This window comes from Mobula hypostoma, chromosome 25 (genome assembly GCF_963921235.1).
Source record: "Mobula hypostoma chromosome 25, sMobHyp1.1, whole genome shotgun sequence".
NCBI classification, from domain to species: Eukaryota; Metazoa; Chordata; class Chondrichthyes; order Myliobatiformes; family Myliobatidae; genus Mobula; species Mobula hypostoma.
Window position 1 is genome coordinate 25,682,819 of NC_086121.1, and position 19,021 is coordinate 25,701,839.

The following is a 19,021-nucleotide window of genomic DNA, read 5'->3' on the forward strand; positions in this document are numbered from 1 at the left end:
AAAATAGAGTGAATGAAAGAAATAAGTATATGATTAATATTAATCAATTTTAAACTGTATAACTGTACAATTTTATTTTAATGTTTCCCTTTTTGTACTCAAACTTTTTTTCCATTTAAGTTAGTGATAGGAAGAAAACAGAAATTAATAGAATTAAAACTTCTGAATAGAACTGATTTTCTTCTTTTAACTACATATCATAGAGACAGCATAACAGTTTCTTACCTGCAATTGTAAACCTTGGGGATCCCCTTTAAAATTCTCCACTTTCCTCTCTGCCAATTCCAATTTTTCCAGCAGTGTGGCACGCTCCACAAGGAGGTAGGCTACTTGCTCACTTGAGCCACCGTGAGTGATCGCTGCAAGTCCTTCCTGATCCAGCATCTCCTGCACTTCCTTTATTTGTGTTTCTGCATATCCATCAATCCAACATTATTTGGATTAATAATGACTAATAAGATTTTTTTTAAATCACTGAAATATATACTTTCCTATAAAACCTTGTATAATGAAGGAACTGGACCAGACAGACTAGGAGAACAGGCAAAGAAGAGACCCATGGATTATAATGTAGGGAAGTGTATGGTCATACACTTTGATAGAAGGAATAAAGGCACAACAGGACTCTATTAAGATCAACCTAAGCTTTGATTCCATCCCCATGAGTCAGCTTGCTGAAATGCATTAACCATAGTTAAACATTAACAGACAGTTGTGGACAAGAAAGTTATTGATAACAGTGAATATGAGTAAGGAAAGAGGTAATGGAAATGTGAGAACATCTCATCTGGAAGGCCATGGCCGTAGCTTCTAATTAACAAATCCATGTCACATTGATTGTGTGTTGATGCAAATTTGAAAGGTCACCATATTCTGACCTTGCTCCAGTTGCAGCTGTTGCAGTTCTGCCCTCAGTAATTCATTCTCCCGCTCATATTCGGCCATCACTGCCTCTTGTTCCACTGATAAATTGCGTATGTGATCCACATAACTATCCACCTACAGAAAGAAGACCATTCCCATGTCACTTTTAGGCAATCTAGTTATAACTACTTAAGAGAGAAAAAGAGAAAGAATCAAGTAACTGTAGCCCGGTTAGAAAATGCTAGGGTTTATTATTATGGAAGAAGCAACAGAAAAATAGTTGATTTTAATGATAGGTTATATTCAATCTATTTTTCATGGGGAAATTAAGAAAATGAGGTTTAGGAAAATGAGAGGATAATCTCATACAGAAATACAAGATTCCAAAGGGGCTGGACAGAGTAGTTTCTGTTGACGAGTCTACAGCAGGAATGTATTTAACTTAGAATAAATCAATATTGGATCAGGTGATTCTGTAAGGGTACTTCTGTAGTTTTCAAATCTATGATTTCATATCCCAGAAATCTGTGAGGAACAATAGAGACTTCTAATTTTTTACTGAACTTTTAAAACAATTCATGAGTTGAAGGAAATTCAGGAGCTCTATTAACCTAAGGAAAGGAATGGAGTAATTAGACCAGACAATGACATGTGTTTGTGGAATTCAACTTACTGGTCTCTTCACTAAATACTTGAGCTCTGGCTTTCAAAAAGATTTAAAAGTTGACAAATAAATATTAACCATGAGTACACCAAATCTAGTTATGTAAGCAAAAGCTTTCAAATGCATTAAACATCAACACTAGAGGAACCTCCATTCACCAACCTTTCAAAAGTGCTGATGAACTCAGAACTTTTCCCTTCAAAACATTTTTGTTGCAATAACAATCAAAGATCAAATTGAATGGCATTTCAAGGAAGCCAATAGATTTGTACACAGTATTGACCGACTTACAAACCTACAAGAAAGAGATGGTGTAAAGATCATAGCATCACAGGGCAAGATTGCATTAATTGAAATGTGATTCTTATTTTATAATTTGGATCAAACTTTAGCAACTCACAGTGAAGCCACGGAGAGAATTGATCCACCATATACTCTTTTGAGAGATCACGCAGCAAGTGGGGTTTAAAATTAAATAGAATTAAAGAAGGCTGATGTAAATATGTTTCAAATTAAATGGGAAGAATGTGTTAAAGTGAAGGTGTTTATACAGAGAATAAACTCGAAAAGAACTTTGTGTTCTACTGTTTTGCAAACCATCCCAGATAGGTTTGAGCCAGCTTAAGGAAAGTGAAAGTCAGTCTAGATGTGATGATGTTTACCCTTGTGGTAAAGAACTGGGGAACTTTGTCTCATGATGAAGTCATTCACTTAAGACTGTGATGAAGGGGAAAGATGTCATTCTTCATAATTCTCTACTCCAGAGATACTTGATAGCTGATTTATTAAGGCAGAGATTTTTTGGACCATGGAGGAATCAAGGCTAATGGGGACTGGGTAAAAATGGGCAGTTGAGGCTAAAAATCAACGTCACTGAATGGTGGAGCAGGCTGAGGAACCAGACGACTTTTCTTGCTTGTATTCTTTTTATTTTTGATTGGTACTGGGTGTAAGGAACTAAGGCTTAAACAGAGAAAAAAGAGTTTTGGCAACAGTGAGAGATTAAGTGGTGTTGGAATTCCAGGAGATTATTGATACTTTATACATGGTGAGTGATGAGTTCAGATAATCCAAGTAAAACTTGCAACTTTAACAATGGTGAAGAATTCCCAAGCTATTCTAAGCATCCTCGGAGGCCCAATCCCAGGACCATTATGCACAGTTTTACTGTGTAGAAACTTTTGAACGCTATGATTTACTGAATAGCTGAAGAAATCTTAATAACCAACAAGAAAACACTTTTCCTTTCAGAGTAAGAAAACTGAGCTGGAGTAGTTAGCACCATCTGAAGAAAGAATTGAGAAGTCAATTACCAGACTGGATATAGTGAGTACTTTTGAAGAAGGAATAGAGATACCAATCAACACAGATTCAACAGTTAGCATGAAAACAATTGCTCCTACATACTTAGTCCAATAAGGTTCCTTAAGGTTGTCATAGCCAGGGTTGGTGGGGTGGGGTAGTGGCGATAAGCTCCTATTACCTACTAAATGCTCCCAATGATATGTGTCTCAAATAGTCACTGACAACCATCCAACTCCTGGCTTTCATGTGTGGCTTAGCTATGAAGCCTGGCAGCATCATTTCTACTGACAGGAGAAGGAGCAAAGGCAGGTTACTGGTGGCTTAAAACCAGTCGCTTCGGGCAGATGGGGCTCATCAGCCATGGTTGGCAGTTCATCTAGGAGAAGGAAAACTCAGATCTCAAACTTCCACTGCTTTGCAGCTATACCCATTCATGGGGGAGGCTTCAGGACTAAACCCCAAGGAAAAATCTGGAGCTGGAATTCCATGTTGAGCTCAACACTGACTGGCAACTCCTGTGACACTTCTGGTGCCAAACTGTATCAGTCTCTGCCGTTCCTTCGGATTCATCAGCTGCGTGGAGAGGGGGAGCCTGCTGTATGAACTACAGCTTTCTCTGCATATCATGCTGCCCAGGCTTGCATACTGACTTGTGTATATTGTAGACAGCTAGGGGGCAGCATCCATTGTCAACCCTGGCCAAAGGAGGGCCTCTAAAGTCCAATAAAAGTTACAGATAAGAATAAAAGCTGTTACAAGGAAAACTATCAATATAAGATTTTGATGACAAATCTCACCTCTTTCATCTCAGCAGCCTGTTGTTTTTGCAAATCTTCCAGATCCTGTTTGGTAGATTGCAACATGGCCTCAGACCGCTGATATATACACCAGAGATGACACAGATACTCATTTCCACTGCAGGCATTAGTGTTAATTCCATCTTCTCTCAGTCTATTTAATATATCCTCCAATTCTACTTTCTCCTGAAAAGAAATGGCATGAGTCAAGGACAGATTGCTAATTTTTGGAGAAGAGTTATTTTATACAGTAAAAATTCTAATTTTCTATTTATTCAATATATTCAATATTTTAAGGTGTACATGATGTGATTCTTTCCCTATTCATAATAAAATTGCATTTCCTTAGTTAATCTTCATGCAAAATTGTAAAGGGTCTTCATTTCTATAGTGCTTTTAACATTGTCCCAGTACCACATTCTATTATTTACATTGACAACTAGGTTCTTTCCCATCAAATATTTGACCTGAACAAGTGATGCCAAATTTAAAGATAATTCAGAAAGAAGAAATGCATCTTTACAGTGAAACTCATCATATGAATGCCATTACTGTTAAGGCAACACCGTGTTTTCATCATCTACAGTTTCATCGTTTTCAGATCTGAAACAAGTTGTTCTCTGAAAAGGAGAATCATCTGGATATAGGGGTCTATACCATTGTGGACTCTACATTATTTGAACTGGAACCACAGCCTCTGAAGATATACTACTCAAATTCTCATTTAACAAAACCCTCTATTCTTGATCCATTATCAACATCAATTTGTATCATGTAAAGGTTTAATTTGTGCATTAACTTTCTTGCCAGCTTCCCCAAATCAACTCTCCAAGATTTAGAAATCCTTGCATGCTTCTCAATGCTTGCCAAGCTCAGATATTGATAATTGAAGTTTAAGGTTGCTTACTTTGAAATCTCCCTAAAGGCTTTCCCCTTGCAGCAATGACCATAACCCACAAGATCCCAAATTATCACTTCAATATTGCGGTTAATCAGTTCATTCCCTCAGAACTTTTTCTAACTTCCTCATCTTTCAAAATCTTCAATCTTTTGTCCAATGTGCTTAAAAAAACTGATGTAATTTTGTATGCAAGAAGTACTAACAAAAATGCTGCTCTTTTATATATTATTAAATAAAATGTGGAAAGAATTACACTACCAACTGCAGTGTCTGTATGTTATTTACCAGGTAGGAGTTGTTAACAACACAAAACGGTCAAGAGCAACAAGAGAATAGTGGAGTATTATGACCAATTTACCAATTAGAAACAAATTCATCAGTAAGAAGTTGAAAGTTACACTGTTACGTGCACATCCCTCACCCCTCTCACCCCTCTCAAGTTCTCAGGAACAGTTAAGTAATAGATATGTGCAGGAATCTCATGATATGGTACTGGGTGCAGCAGTAAATTAGTGGATCTTAATTCTCGAGTCAGTTTGTTCGCTACCACGATCCATTGGATCTCCAAGTTAGAGAAGGTTAACTCATGAGCTAACTGAGAAAATTACATCCACTTAAGTCACGTGAAGGTTCTATCTAGCTCAGCGATAAACGCTCCGGGCAAAATATGATTTTGTCTTCAAAAAGGCCTCCTGTTTCATGTGTCCAAGGACAGAAGAATTGCCAACTTGATCAAAGCCCAAAATGTTCACCAACATCCTTTAAGGAAAAGGACATGCCATCACTACCTGGTTTAGTCTATACCTGACCCTAACACCAACATCACATGATTAACCACATGGTTCTCATAAAAACATTCTTCTAAATAACCTAGAAACCCAGAATATGTCAAACAGATAACAATCTCAGAGTTAAGAAAATAATCTAGTAATGTTACATAGAAAAAATTAAAACCATCTGAGCCAGGATACGGTGTTATAACAATAGCAACAAAAAGCGGGCATGATGTATTAAAAGCATGTACACAATTACCTAGAGACTCTTCCAATTAGCAATGGTCCATTGAAGTAATACTGTGCACATGGCAGTCTCTACGTAGCTGGTGGAACAGACCAGAAGTCAGTAATAATGAGGCTAGTCACAGTCAACATGGAGTTATAAAAAGAAATTCATATTTGATATATCTGTTAAGAGTTTTATTCAACTTGTAATTAGCAGAATAGATAAAGGACAAGAAGTTGAAGGGTTGAAATTGGACTTCCAGAAGCCATTTTGTAAGGAACCTTACAAAACAAAATGAAACAAAATTAGAACATATAGAATTAAGAGTAATACTAGCGTGGAATGAGGAATGATTAATGAACAGCACGTAAAGAAGATAAACAAAGTAGGAGAAGCCTAATTCTGCTCTTAGGCACTATGGTCTTTCAGTGCCAAGAGATGGAAAAGTGTCAGTGACACAAGTGAGACTGTAGATGTTGGAAATCAGCATTGCTCCTAAGCAAAGTGACTAAGCAAGTCAAGCAGCGCCTATCGAGGAAATGAACAGTCAACATTTCAGCCCAAGACCCTTCAGCAGGGCTGGAAAGAAAGAGGGGAGCAGCCAGAATAAAAGGGGGAAGGGAGAGCAGCACAAGCTGGCAGGTGGTAGGTGAATCCAATGTTAGGGGGAAGTCAGGAGGGTGGGAAAGGGACAGGGATAGGTGAGGAAGCAAAGGGGTGAAGAAGTCAAACTCTGATAGGAGAGGACAGTAGATCATGGAATTAAGGAAATGACATGGAGAACCAGTGGAAGGAAGGTGAAAATAACGGGCAGATTATTAGGGCAGGGGAGGGGGACGAAAAGGGGAAAAAATTACTTTTACTTTTCTTTGACCTTGTTTTGCCTTATCTCTGTGAATGCAGCAACAGGGATAAGGTAAATACGGCTAGTAGGACAATCAAAGGGGAGTAGTCATTAGCAGTTAGAGAGAATGATATTGATGCCATCAGGTAAAAAGCTACCAAGACGAAATATGAGGTGTTGCTCCATATCTATATCCAGCTTCGAAACCGCAATGGAAGAGGACTTGTCAGTGTGGGAATGGGAAGTGGAATAAAAATGGCTGGCTACAAGGAGATCCTGGCTGTTGCAGTAGACAGAGCGAAGGTGTTTCACGAAGCAATTCACAAATCTATGTCAGGTATTGAGGGTTCTTTTGCACAGATTATTGTAAATTAACATACAGGTACAGCAAGTAACCAGAAGGCAAAATATTTCTACAGAAGTAAAGTACATGAGAACAGACACCATTCTGTAATATTTGACACCAAACTCGTAATATTACATACAGATCTGGGCTTCCTACCTGTGACTGAGAAAGCATAACAATGGCTCCCCAGATTAATTCCTGTGATGAAGATTTTGTCCAATGCATAGAAATTAAGTAAATTGAAACTGTATTTTCATGATTTTAGGAAAAGATACATAATCAGATTGAAACAGCAAAATTCTTATGGGGCTTGAGAGGGTAGATGAAGAGTTGATGTTTCCTTTATGTTGTATTGAACCAGGTGTCAACATCCCAGAATGAGCTGGCCATTCAAGGTTGAAAATGGCATGAAATTTCATCCTTCATAGAAGAATCTTCAGAATTCTCAAACCCAAAAGGGCACTGGAGATTCAGTTATTGAGCGTGTTTAAGGAAAAGATCAATAGACATTTAGATATTAAAATAATCAAGGTGTATTGTTAGTACAGGAAAGTAGTCCAAAGGTAAAGATCAGCTATTAAGTTACTGGATAAAAGAGCTGGCACTATTTCTACTTCTTCGTTGTTCTGCTCTTATAGTAAACCATAATGAGTACAAGGAAAAGAAGGCATGGCCTAGAGTGTATGGTGGAGTCGGATGGTAACGTGGAATCAGGGGACATAAAGGGAAGCAATATTGAGGTATCAAGTATTAAATATATTACTTATGGTTCAGAAATGCAATGGGTGGTAGAGATTAAGAGGGCTGGATGCTTTTGAGGAGCAATTACACAGAATTTCCGGCATAATTGTCAGACAAGCAAGCAGGAAGCCTGAAAAAACATTAGCACTATGTTTTAAAAATACTGTATTTTCTTTTATATGCTTTGAAATGTCTTGAGCTTGTGAACAGAAGTAGATCAAGGAAAAGTTGAAACAATGTCCATTTTAAAATCTACAAAAACCATCCTGTTCATGTCTCAGAAAAAAAGTTTGATATCCTAGTCCAACTACTATCTTCTCAGATACTCCCTCAATTTGAACCCTTTTGGTACATCATAGATAATAGAATTTGGTTTCAATTCAGAAAATTTTTTGATCTTAATCAATTCGGGTTAGCGATTCCTATTTTAGGCAACATATTTTTTCCTCCCTCTTTTACGGATCGCGCTTTTCAAACTTGGAAGACTAAGGGTATTTTACGGTTTTTGGATTTATTTTTAGATGGTTCCCTTATGTCTTTTGAACAATTATCTAATAAATATAACTTATCAAGAATACATTTTTTTAGATATTTACAAGTTAGAAATTTCCTAAGTACTATACTTTCTTCCTTTCCAATGCTTCCTCCTATATATATTTTAGATTCGATAATTAACCTTAATCCATGTCAGAAAGGTGCATCGGCTATGATTTATAATATTATTATGAAACTTAGGAAAGCTCCATTTGATAAGATTAGGGTAGATTGGGAACAGGAATTGGGGCTTACCATTTCTGTGGATGATTGGGGGCAGATTTTACAATTAGTTAATACTTCCTCTATTTGTGCTAAACATTCCCTAATTCAATTTAAAGTGGTTCACAGAGCACATATGTCCAAAGATAAGTTAGCGCGTTTTTACTCGCATATTAATCCTTTCTGTGATAGATGTTCGGGGCAGATAGCCTCTTTAACTCATATGTTTTGGTCTTGCCCTACTTTGGAAACTTTTTGGAGAGATATTTTCAATATTATTTCTAAGGTATTAAATATAGATATCTCTCCTCACCCTATTACTGCTATCTTTGGACTACCTAAAATTTCTAGTAATCTTTCCCCTTCAGCCCGTAGAATGATTGCATTTCTTACTTTAATGGCGAAAAGATGTATTTTACAACATTGGAAAGAGCTTAATGCTCCAACTACCTTTTTTTGGTTTTCTCAGACGATTTTATGTTTGAATCTGGAGAAAATTAGAAGTAACCTTTATGATTCTTCATTTAAATTTGAACAGATTTGGGGACCTTTTATTCGATATTTTCATTTAATGTAATATTTACCCTTCTTGTTTTTTTTTCACTGTTTTAATGGAGGTCGGGATTGAGGACGTGATTTTAAGTTTAACTCTGTTTGGTTTCAAGTTAGCCCATTGCTTTGCTTTGCTTTTAGGTAGTTGCACGGTGGGATTTTTTTGGGGGGTTTTTTTTTCTTTTTTTTTTCCATTGATATATATAAAATCTAGTATACTATTATGTTATCTTGGTTTCTTATGCTTAAATTACATTGTTTGTAGTATTTTCTTTTTGGTATTGTTATCTTTTGGAATTTTATTGTACTTTAACATTGTATTAATGTTTATATGGCTTACCTTTTTTGTATACTTACTCAATAAAAAGATTTAAAAAGAAAGAAAAGATAATAGAATTAGGGGTAGGCTATTCAACTCCTTATAGCTATTCCACTATTCATTAAGATCGTGGCTGATTATTTGATCCAAGCAACACTTTCCAACACTAACCCCAGATGTCTTAATATTAAAAAGAAAGCCAAAGAACTGTGCTCAATAACTACGTATCCACAGCATTGTTAGATGCCTCTCCTCCACTGGCTGCTCAACTGCTAATATAATAACCCTCATTCATAAATCTATTTTTCGCTATATCTACAATTTGGCCTAAGTTTCAAGCCCTGGGTATGCATTTCATTTTTTCAGCTTGTTCTTTGCATTATTGCTCTTTCTATACACCATCTCACTTCCTCAATTTAACCTTAAAAAGCATGTAACAATTCCATCTGGAAGTAACTAATACCATTGTCTGTTTGATGTCTATTTTTGAATTCATATATTAAATGCCTAATGACTTTTAAAAGATTTTTAATTTGAGCCGACTGTTCCATAAAAACTTTAAGAAATACAATCTGAAGAGACTCAGATTACTTTTAACAAACTTTACTACCAAAAATAACTCTAAAGTGAATAAACCCACAGAGTAATACTTACAGAAACTGTCAATGACACTGCCATATTCCAGTGCTGCTCCCGCAGCTACCCAAGGTATGCTGTATCAGGCACATTACACTTACAACTTCTTACTCTATGGCACAGTAAATATAGCACTGGGATGGATCCAGAGTGTTACCATGGAGCAGCTCCATTTTACCCACACTGCAGTGGTAGGAGTGCTATTTGGACTAGTAGTAACATGTTCTTCCACACTATTGAATTCTAAACCCTATACCCTTACAATAGTAAACTTAATTGCAGATTAACCTTACATCAAAGCCAGGGTTAGAGCAGCATGGGGTATTCCTGAACAGTGAGTTTTAAATCCTGTAAATGAAGCACTACCATTCTACATCCAGATTGCATTGATATTTTACATTGTACAGCCAAAAACTGCAGCTCCGTAGCATTAAAATTAAGTTGTAAAAGATGAAAAAGTGAGCCAAAGGACAAGAGATTTCTGAATCCCAGTTGTCAATTAAATATTGCAAAAAACTACAGGTTTAGCGTAGTTCAGTATTCTCCTCAACATTTCATAATTCTCAACAAAGCTTCGGCTTATTACAACTTTAAAAATGTTACCATGCAGCCTCAGAGTCTTGAGGTCCACTCTCTCGGCCCGAAACATCAACTGTTTACTCTTTTCCATAGATGCTGCCTGGCCTTCTGAGCTCCTCCAGCATTTTATGTGTGTTACAAGAATAAAATGATGGTGTTCCTCTTTTAACTGAAGATGGCCAAAGTCATCAGAACACTGAACACTGTTTCAAACGAGAAAATCTGCAGATGCTGGAAATCCGAGCAACACACACAAAATGCTGGAGGAACTCAGCAGGCCAGGCAGCATCTATGGAAAAGAATACACTCAATGTTTTGGGCTGAGACACTTTTTTTTTGTCTTCCATGCAAATGAACGTGGCTCCTCTGCATTTTTCCACTTATAGAACATTGTTTCCTCTCGTACTCTGCTGATTCCAGGTGGTGTCCTGCTCTATATAGGACTCAATGCCTCAGCTACATTATTAATACTAAACAAAGACAAAAAGACTTGTATATATTGCTTCCTTTGCAATTTCAGTATGTTCTAAACTGTGTCAAGTGTCTCTAAAGTGCAGACCACAAGGACAGGTTTGGTTCAAGAAAATGGCTCACCACCATCTCCTCCAAGTGCAAATAGGTATGGGCAATAAACATTTGCCTTGGCAACAATTACAGCAACATACCATAGTAAAAGGATCTACTCTAATGTAGAAAAGCATTTTAACAAAGCAAACTCCCACAGATAACTTTGAGATAAATAACCAAATAATCTGTTTTATTGATCAAGAAACTAGAAACTATACCTGAAGTCTAAAAACCAGCCAACAATACAATTCTTAAATGAAGACAGAAAACCTTGAGAAAGTCTCAACATGATGAGCAGCAACTATGGAAAGAGAAACACTCAGCACTTCGGGTCCAGAATCCTTCATCAGAGTTGGGAAAGTGAGAAAGAAGATATTATAGATAGCAGAAAAGAAAGAGAAAATGGAAGGGTTGAACAGGGGGAACTTATTTCATCAAATAAGACAGGATGACCAAAAATGTTAGTTAAGCTCAGGATGAGTACGTTTGTAATGTGTTGTTTATGGTAAGGCTGCAGGATATGCACAGCAGATCAGAAAATACAAAAAAAAATTGGGTAAAGGGGAAAGGGAAAAGTCAAGCCAAAATGAAGGCAGACAAAAATGGCCAGTTCTAATACATGCAGAAAGAAAATATTCGTCAACTATTTGGAGAGTTTGATACTGAGTCCTCCAGACAGCAGATGAGGTGTTGTTCCTCAAGTTTACATTTTGTGAGAGCTGGCCATTTCTGCCTGCCAGCATTTTGGTTGAAAATGTCCCCGCCCCCCCACCACCACTGTATTATTTTCTTTTGTTTAGTCTAGTCTGCTGGGTATATGCACAACAGGTAATTTATCACTATTAGGGCAAATAATTAATTTTAATTACTGGCTCTTTAGTTAAAATATTTCAGGGGAAAGAAAATTGGTGTACAATGTATACTACTAGAGAGGTAATGGGGGGTACAATTTGACATATTAAGTATAACAAATGTGTTGTTAACCATAATAGCTTTATCATACCGTCACAAACATTAACAGGTCACTTAAATGGAGCCTTTGAAGCTGCAAGAAATGAAAAAAGAGCAAAGCACAGAAATCCAACAAAACATTTACAGAGAACCCCCACAATCTAACAAATTGCAGTATTCAAGCACATTGACACACCCTTTTCATTAGGACAGAAGAACAGAGCCCCAATCATGAAAGAGTTGCAAATTCTTAGACAAGTTAGAACATGTCAATTAAAATAGCAAAAGAACATATATTGATTTCTTAGCATACTATACAACAGGAACATGAGACTAGCATGCTCAAACATGGGTTAGTATTTTACTGTGATTCAAAACACGTTTACAAATTTCCCTAGAAAAGGATTGTATGAACATTCCCAATAAGGACCCCCACCACCCAATCCATGCTCTCTTCTCGTTGCTGCCATCAGGAAGAAGGTACAGGACCCGCACCACCAAGTTCAGCAACAGTTATTACCACTCAACCATCAGGCTCTTGAACTAGTGAGGTTAACTTCACTCGCCCCATCACTGAACTGTTCCTACAACCTATGGACTCACTTTCAAAGACTCTTCGTCTCATGTTTTCGATACTTATTGCTTCTTTATTTATTAGTAACTTTTTTTAATTTTCTGTTTGCAGTTTGTTGTCTTTTGCAGATTGGTTGTCCATCCTGCTGGGTGTGGTCTTTCATTGATTCTATTATGGTTTTTGGATTTACTAAGTATGCCCGAAAGAAAATGAATCTCGGGATTGTCTACAGTGACATATATGTACTTAGATGATAAATTTACTTTGAACAGAAGCTACCAGTCATTTGAAGATTAGAGATAATTTTAAAATTACATTGCAATCAAATAACTCAGCATTCCTCAAAGCAAGAAGCCTCCAACACTAATGAGAGAAAGCCACATTTTTAGTGGAAGAGAACTTTAAGTCTGATGGCAAGAATAAACCAAGATAGATTCTTTCACTGTTTCGGTTTTCACCCACCATGGCAACTTGAGAAGTGAGTTATTGTCACCTATCCGCTTTGTCTATAAGGTCTGGAGGTTGAATTTCTAGTTGTATTGTAACACCTTGCACCCGACCCCATTGCTTTGTTATTATCACCACCCAAAGAATGGAAACACTGATACTGCAATATTATCTGAAAAGGCAGATTAGATTTGTCTGGTGCAGTCTCTAGAATGGAACTTTAAAAAAGTTGACACAGAATTGCATACATAGTCAATCTAGATATTCAGCACTCTTTTAAAAATTGTTTACATCATGCTTTAGCCATATACTCTAAGGTAATACTTTGAGATAATTATCTCAGTCAAATTTGTTTTGTTTGTAATGCAAAGTGGATAGGGAAACTTTCACCGATGTCCAATCAGTATACAAACTGCACATGCAGTTACACCACAGAGGCATGTTACGTTGAAGGAGGTCAATGAGTTTGTTATGTCTTTGAGGGTGGACAACTGGCCCATCCAAACATTTTCATCCTCGGATTATTTTATGCCGCCTTGTGTTTAATATCCAGTTCAATTCCATCAGGCCATTGCCTTTGGTCAGTGGCATTGAAATATCTATCTTTTCTTCTTTTTAGGTAGACCCTTGGGTTCAAGGATAATTTGTTTCCACTCAGGTTTTGTGGATTCCAAGGTGACTGACAAGGGCAGTGGAGGAACTCCAAGCTCTTCCTTAGATGCAGAAGGTACCTCAGTAGCTTGTGAGATGGTGGAAATGTTCCACTGTTTACTCAGAGCTCTTCATGCTGCAAACACATGGACTCAAGGTTCCCAATACCATGCCAAACATTCATTCTTCATTTTGAATGGTCATGGGCCAGGGCTCTTCAGAAGCTAGTGAAGATATTGCAATTTTTAAGGAGGCTTTGAACATATTCTTTAATCTTTTCATCAGAGTTTAGAACAGGGTGTCTGTTTCATGAATCATGTTAGGAATGTGAATAACATGGCTTGTCTAAGAGACAACTAAAGCCTCAGTGTTGGGGACATTGGCCAAGAAGAGGATAGTGATATTATTTCACTTATTCTTTCTTACTTACTTGTGTGATGGCATTGGGTTAGCTGACTGCGAAGCTCTGAACTCAAACAAAGACCTTAAGCCCTATCAAATATAAGTAGCCATGAGTACTCTCACTGAAGAGAGATTATACTATAACTTACCCAATCGTCAAAGACCAGTCCACTTCCCTGTTTATTCGCCATAGTGAGTTTAGCTGCCAATACCCACTATTCAAGCAATGGGTCCCCTCTCCCTACCAAGATACTTCCAGCTAACAAAGTAGTTTAAAACTCAGTTCATCTATTTTCAGTGATACACATTAAAATCCAATCAACACACTTAAAACACATTTAAAACTCAGAGGATTATTATCTTAAACATTTCCACATTACAAACCATTTCCAAAACACAAAGAATAAAATATTTCCAAAATACATATACAATTCTTATAAACTAAAAAGGCATACCATGATGCAGACCAACCAGTCTTCCATCACAAAAACTGAAGCTAGAGGAATGGATTCTAGTTTGCCCCATATTTCTTTCAGGTTTCTTCTTGATGTTCCTTTACCCCAGTCCTAATAAGCCTGAACTGCTCTGTATATTTATACCCTTTTCTCCCACTTGGGTGATCACACACATATAATATTCCTCAGATACCCTTTTAACACAAATGATCTAAAAGCTTCTTGGAGACATATTCCTCAACTAAGGATGTAACTGCTATGAAGCTAACTTCCTTGAGTATATAAAATCTTCCAACTATAAACACATCAGTTATTAATTTGCTAAATTAGATATCCATCTGTTCTGTGAACCTCCTTGAACTAAGCAACTTAAGAGTCAGCTTGTCTATTTGAAACAACCCAAATTAAATAACCATTGTCTTATTTTACTCTTTGAGCAGATGTAAAGCATGTGCAGTGAGCTAGCACCTTACTTTTCACAGACGAGAGTCTGTTATAAACACAGCTTGTTTCCAAAGCAGTTTTTTTTTAAATTTCAAGCTGATTACTGCTTTCCACTTACATTTTAAGAACTGAAGACTGACTCCTTTTACGACTAGAAAATAACCAAACTGTTAGTTAGAAGATAGCTTACGTCTATTTTTGATCTTACATGTGACAGATATTATGTCTAGAAAGCCAAGATTAGCAAACAACCAATGGGCCCTTAGGCCAAGGAGTGAATATCCATCACAGTTGCTGCAATACAGGTGTTATTGGGTCCATGCCAACTCCTAACAGAGCATTCCCACTCCCTCCCCCCCCCCATAGTACTCTGTAAGTCTCACATGCCCATTAACTCCACACTGATGTCTCCCTACATTACCTACTCTATGAAGCTAATTTTACAGTAGCCAATTAACCTACCAGAATGACTCTGGTATGTGAAAAGAAATTGATATCATAGAGATAGGGAGAATTTTCAAACCCTACACAGACAGTACCCAAGATCTGGAACAACCAAGGTCCCTGGAGCTGTGCCAACTGCCGCACCACCATGGCACTTCCAATCCATTGAAAGATTTTTGTAAATCAATCAGAGAATCACAGAATTGTTCAACATGAAAACAGACCCTTTAGCCCAATCACTGATGCCCATCTATGGAAGTCCTATCTGCACACATTTGACCCATATTCCTCGAAACCTTTCTTGCCCATGTACCCGTCCAAATGTCTTTTAAATGTTGACATTACCCCTGCCTCATCCACTTACTTTGGCAGCTTGTTTCATATATTCTACGTACTATAATCGATGTGAAAAAATGTCCCTCAGGTTCCTGTTACGTCTTTCCCTTCTCACCTTAAATCTACATACTCTACAGTAGTTCTTAATTACCCAAACCAGGGACAAAGACTGTGTGCATTTACCACATCATCCTATACACTTAAGGTTGAAAATCCTCAAGGTCTGACCAAGTGCAACCCTGTGGGTGACTTTGTTTAAAGTGGGGGTCTGATGTATGACAGACATAAAATGGAGCCACCATATGGTCTGATGTATGACGGACATTAAAATGGAGCCACCATACAGTGCTTTACAGATCAGGATCAGGGTCCAGCGGCATGGCGTGCAAGATGACTGGGGACCCTTCACCTTTCACTACCATTGTAATATGATATCATTTTCCGCCATCTCCGCCGCTGACATCTTGGTTGGACTGCTCTTTGTCTAGAACTTCCCCCTTGACCTTACCACAATGGGTTACCCTACTGAGAGCTAAGTTCCAGTATCTTCATTTTTGGGATCTCAGTTACTCACAAGCCTCTCTACCACAACAATGTGATGATCCTTGGAGAAAACCAATTATGATATATTCTTACAGGCAATTATAACCTATAAAAACTAAAGTATTATTTGATCCATTTTTAAAATTTAATCTGATCAAAAACAGCCAATTAGTTTTTACTACAGTTGTTGCCCAAAAGTTAGTGTGTGCTTTTCAATTCATCATTAGCATCTTTACCTGGTGTTAGTCTGCTCATGTCCTTGGTATTTCATACTTTACAACAGGAAGGTTATCTTCCAAGGACCTTGCTCTGTACAGCTGCACACTATCTTAACCCATGCGGTGTCATAACTTCCACACTTCTCCACCCACCCTCACCCCTTTTGTCCTGAATAGGACAAGATGAACTTTGGTTAAGGTTCAATGAAACAGTCTATGGAAATTAGAGTAACTATCAGGAATGTTTGGTTGTTGGATCACGATGGAAGTGGTCAATCACAGGGTGCCTAATGTTGTTCCATTGTCCAAGAAGCATAGTAAGAACAGGTCAGGGAACTACAGGGCAGTGAGCCTGACTTCAGTTGTTGGAATGTTACTGGAGAGAATTCTGAGGGGCAAGATCTACTTATTCCTGATGGTCAAAACCTTATCAGGAATAGTCAGCATGGTTTTGTTTGTGGGAGGTCATGTCTGTCAAATCTTTTGGAGATTTTGAAAGAGATAACTAAGAGGATAGATGATGGTAGGGCAGTGGATGTTGTCCATATGGACTAGTAAGACTTTGGTAAGGTCCCACGTGGAAGGTGAATCCGTTGCATGGGATTCAGAATTGACTTTATGATAGGAAGCAGAGGATGATGGCAGAAGGTTGATTCTCTGACTGGAGGTCTCTTGACTAGTAGGGTAACCCAGGGTTCAATGCTGGGACCCCTGTTATTGTTACTTATTTATTTATTATTTATTTAGCGACACAGCATGGAGTAGAATCTTCTGGCCCTTCAAGCCATGCTGCCCCAGCAACCCTCCCAGAAACCTGATTAACCCTAACAGGTGCATTGCAGTAATCTAGTCCAGTTGATATAAAGGTGTGAAGCAGTTTTTGCAGCATCATTACAGAAATGGACACTCCTTTGTAACATTTCATTAAGTGTAGAAATGCTGTTCCGGTCACTTTCTTTATGTCGTATTTAAAATTCAAATCTGAATCAAGGATAACACCCAGGTTTGTTACTTCTGATTTTACAAGGAGAGCCAAGTTCCTAAGTTTATCAAGAAGTTTATCTCTTTTGGATATGAGACCAACCAAAAGTATTTCAGTTTTATCTTCATTTAGTTTTAGAAAATTATCGCTCATCTATTTGCAGCCATACCAGAAGTCAGAGAAGATAGGGTGCTATTCTTAACAGATATACAATTTTGTGTCATCTGCATAATTGTGGAAATCAAGTTTATGCTTTCTAATGATGTCTCCTAAGGGGAGAATGTATAAGGAGAAGCGTAGAGGACCAAAACAGCTTCCCTGAGCAACACCAAAAGGTATATGCTATCTCTTGGAAAACTCGTCCCCAAGACAGACAAAAAACATTCATTCTATATGAGCAAAATCAATTAAGGGTACTACCAGAGAGACCAATCCTGTTGTCAAGGTGATCTAGAAAAATGTTGTGGTCAATTGTGTTGAAGGCAGCAATTAGATCTAGGAGAATTAGAACTGAGACACGTTAGCATCAGCCACTGACAATTTTGGTAGGTGCCGTCTCCATGCGATAGTGTGTTCTAAAATCTGACTGAAACATTTCTAGAATATTGTTCTCATTCAGAAAGGTGTTGAGCTGGTTAGAAATACCTTTCTCAGGCAACTTGCCAGGAAGGGAAGATTTGATATAGGCCTGCACTTAGCTAGTACCTCACTATCAAGGTTTGGCTTTTTAAGTAGGGTTTTGACAGCCGCAACTTTGAAGGCATCTGGGAAAAGTCCAGTTTCAAGGGATGTGCTCATAATTTTTCTAACAGAATTAAAAAAAAATTAGAAGAGTATTTAAAAAGTGTGGTAGGGATCAGGTCAAGACAGTAAGTAGGCAGTCTACTCTGTTACAATTTTATAGAGTTCTGAATGGGAAATACATACTTGTAAATTTTGACATGGTTGCTGTCTTTTTAAGAGGTTGGCTATAGAGGTTACCAGTATCTGTAGCTATACTCTCCCTAATGATATGCATTTCTCACATTTTGTGGCAGATGCTTGAGTGAGGACATTATAGTTTGGGGCAGGGTTCAACAGTCGGTTTATACATCTGAACAATATTCTAATAATCTTGGAAAAATGGGCTCTACTTATAAAGTGTAAAACAGCATTAAAGAAGGTTAACTTTTCCTTGAAAATATCACAGTGAACTTCTAGCTAAGTTTTCCTCCATTTTCTCTCAGCTACTCTACATAATCTCTTGTGCTCGCAGACAGAATTGTTTAACTATGATGACCTTTTACTAAGTGATTTTTTAAAACCATAAGTAGGGCTACTAAGTTTAATATATTTGTCAAGTTATTTTTGAAAGAATCAACCATTTCATTTATTGAGCAGTTTAAGATAATCATCAGGAATCATATCAGGTACAATTCCACACCTTCCCCCTCCACACACACATTCCTCTAAAAATTTACATGTTGTGTTTCTGTAGATGCATTTACAATCTCCAGATAAAGCAGAAAAGAGCTCAGGTATGGACCAGTCTACCTTACATACTGAAAGATCAACAGCACCAGGTATTTGTTGATCGGGTTCTTTATTACAAACAAGAGGTAGCACCACTCTGCTTCTCCTTGGCTTTACCTTCCACCCAAGTTCCTGGTACAAATCCTGGCCCCTCTCAACCTTATTCCACATGTCTTAGTCATTGGATCT

General features: G+C 37.6%; 1 protein-coding gene across 1 annotated transcript in view; it reads right to left on the reverse strand.

Moving 5' to 3' along the window:
* LOC134337819 (coiled-coil domain-containing protein 30-like) overlaps positions 1 to 19,021 on the reverse strand; it is a 119,505-nt gene that overhangs the window by 91,686 nt on the left and 8,798 nt on the right. Inside the window, exons 2-4 of the mRNA XM_063033087.1 lie at positions 3,631 to 3,816; positions 879 to 999; positions 226 to 410 (exon numbers count right to left, since the gene is read on the reverse strand). Coding sequence (XP_062889157.1) covers positions 226 to 410; positions 879 to 999; positions 3,631 to 3,816 — 492 coding nt within the window. The remainder of the gene's footprint in view (positions 1 to 225; positions 411 to 878; positions 1,000 to 3,630; positions 3,817 to 19,021) is intronic.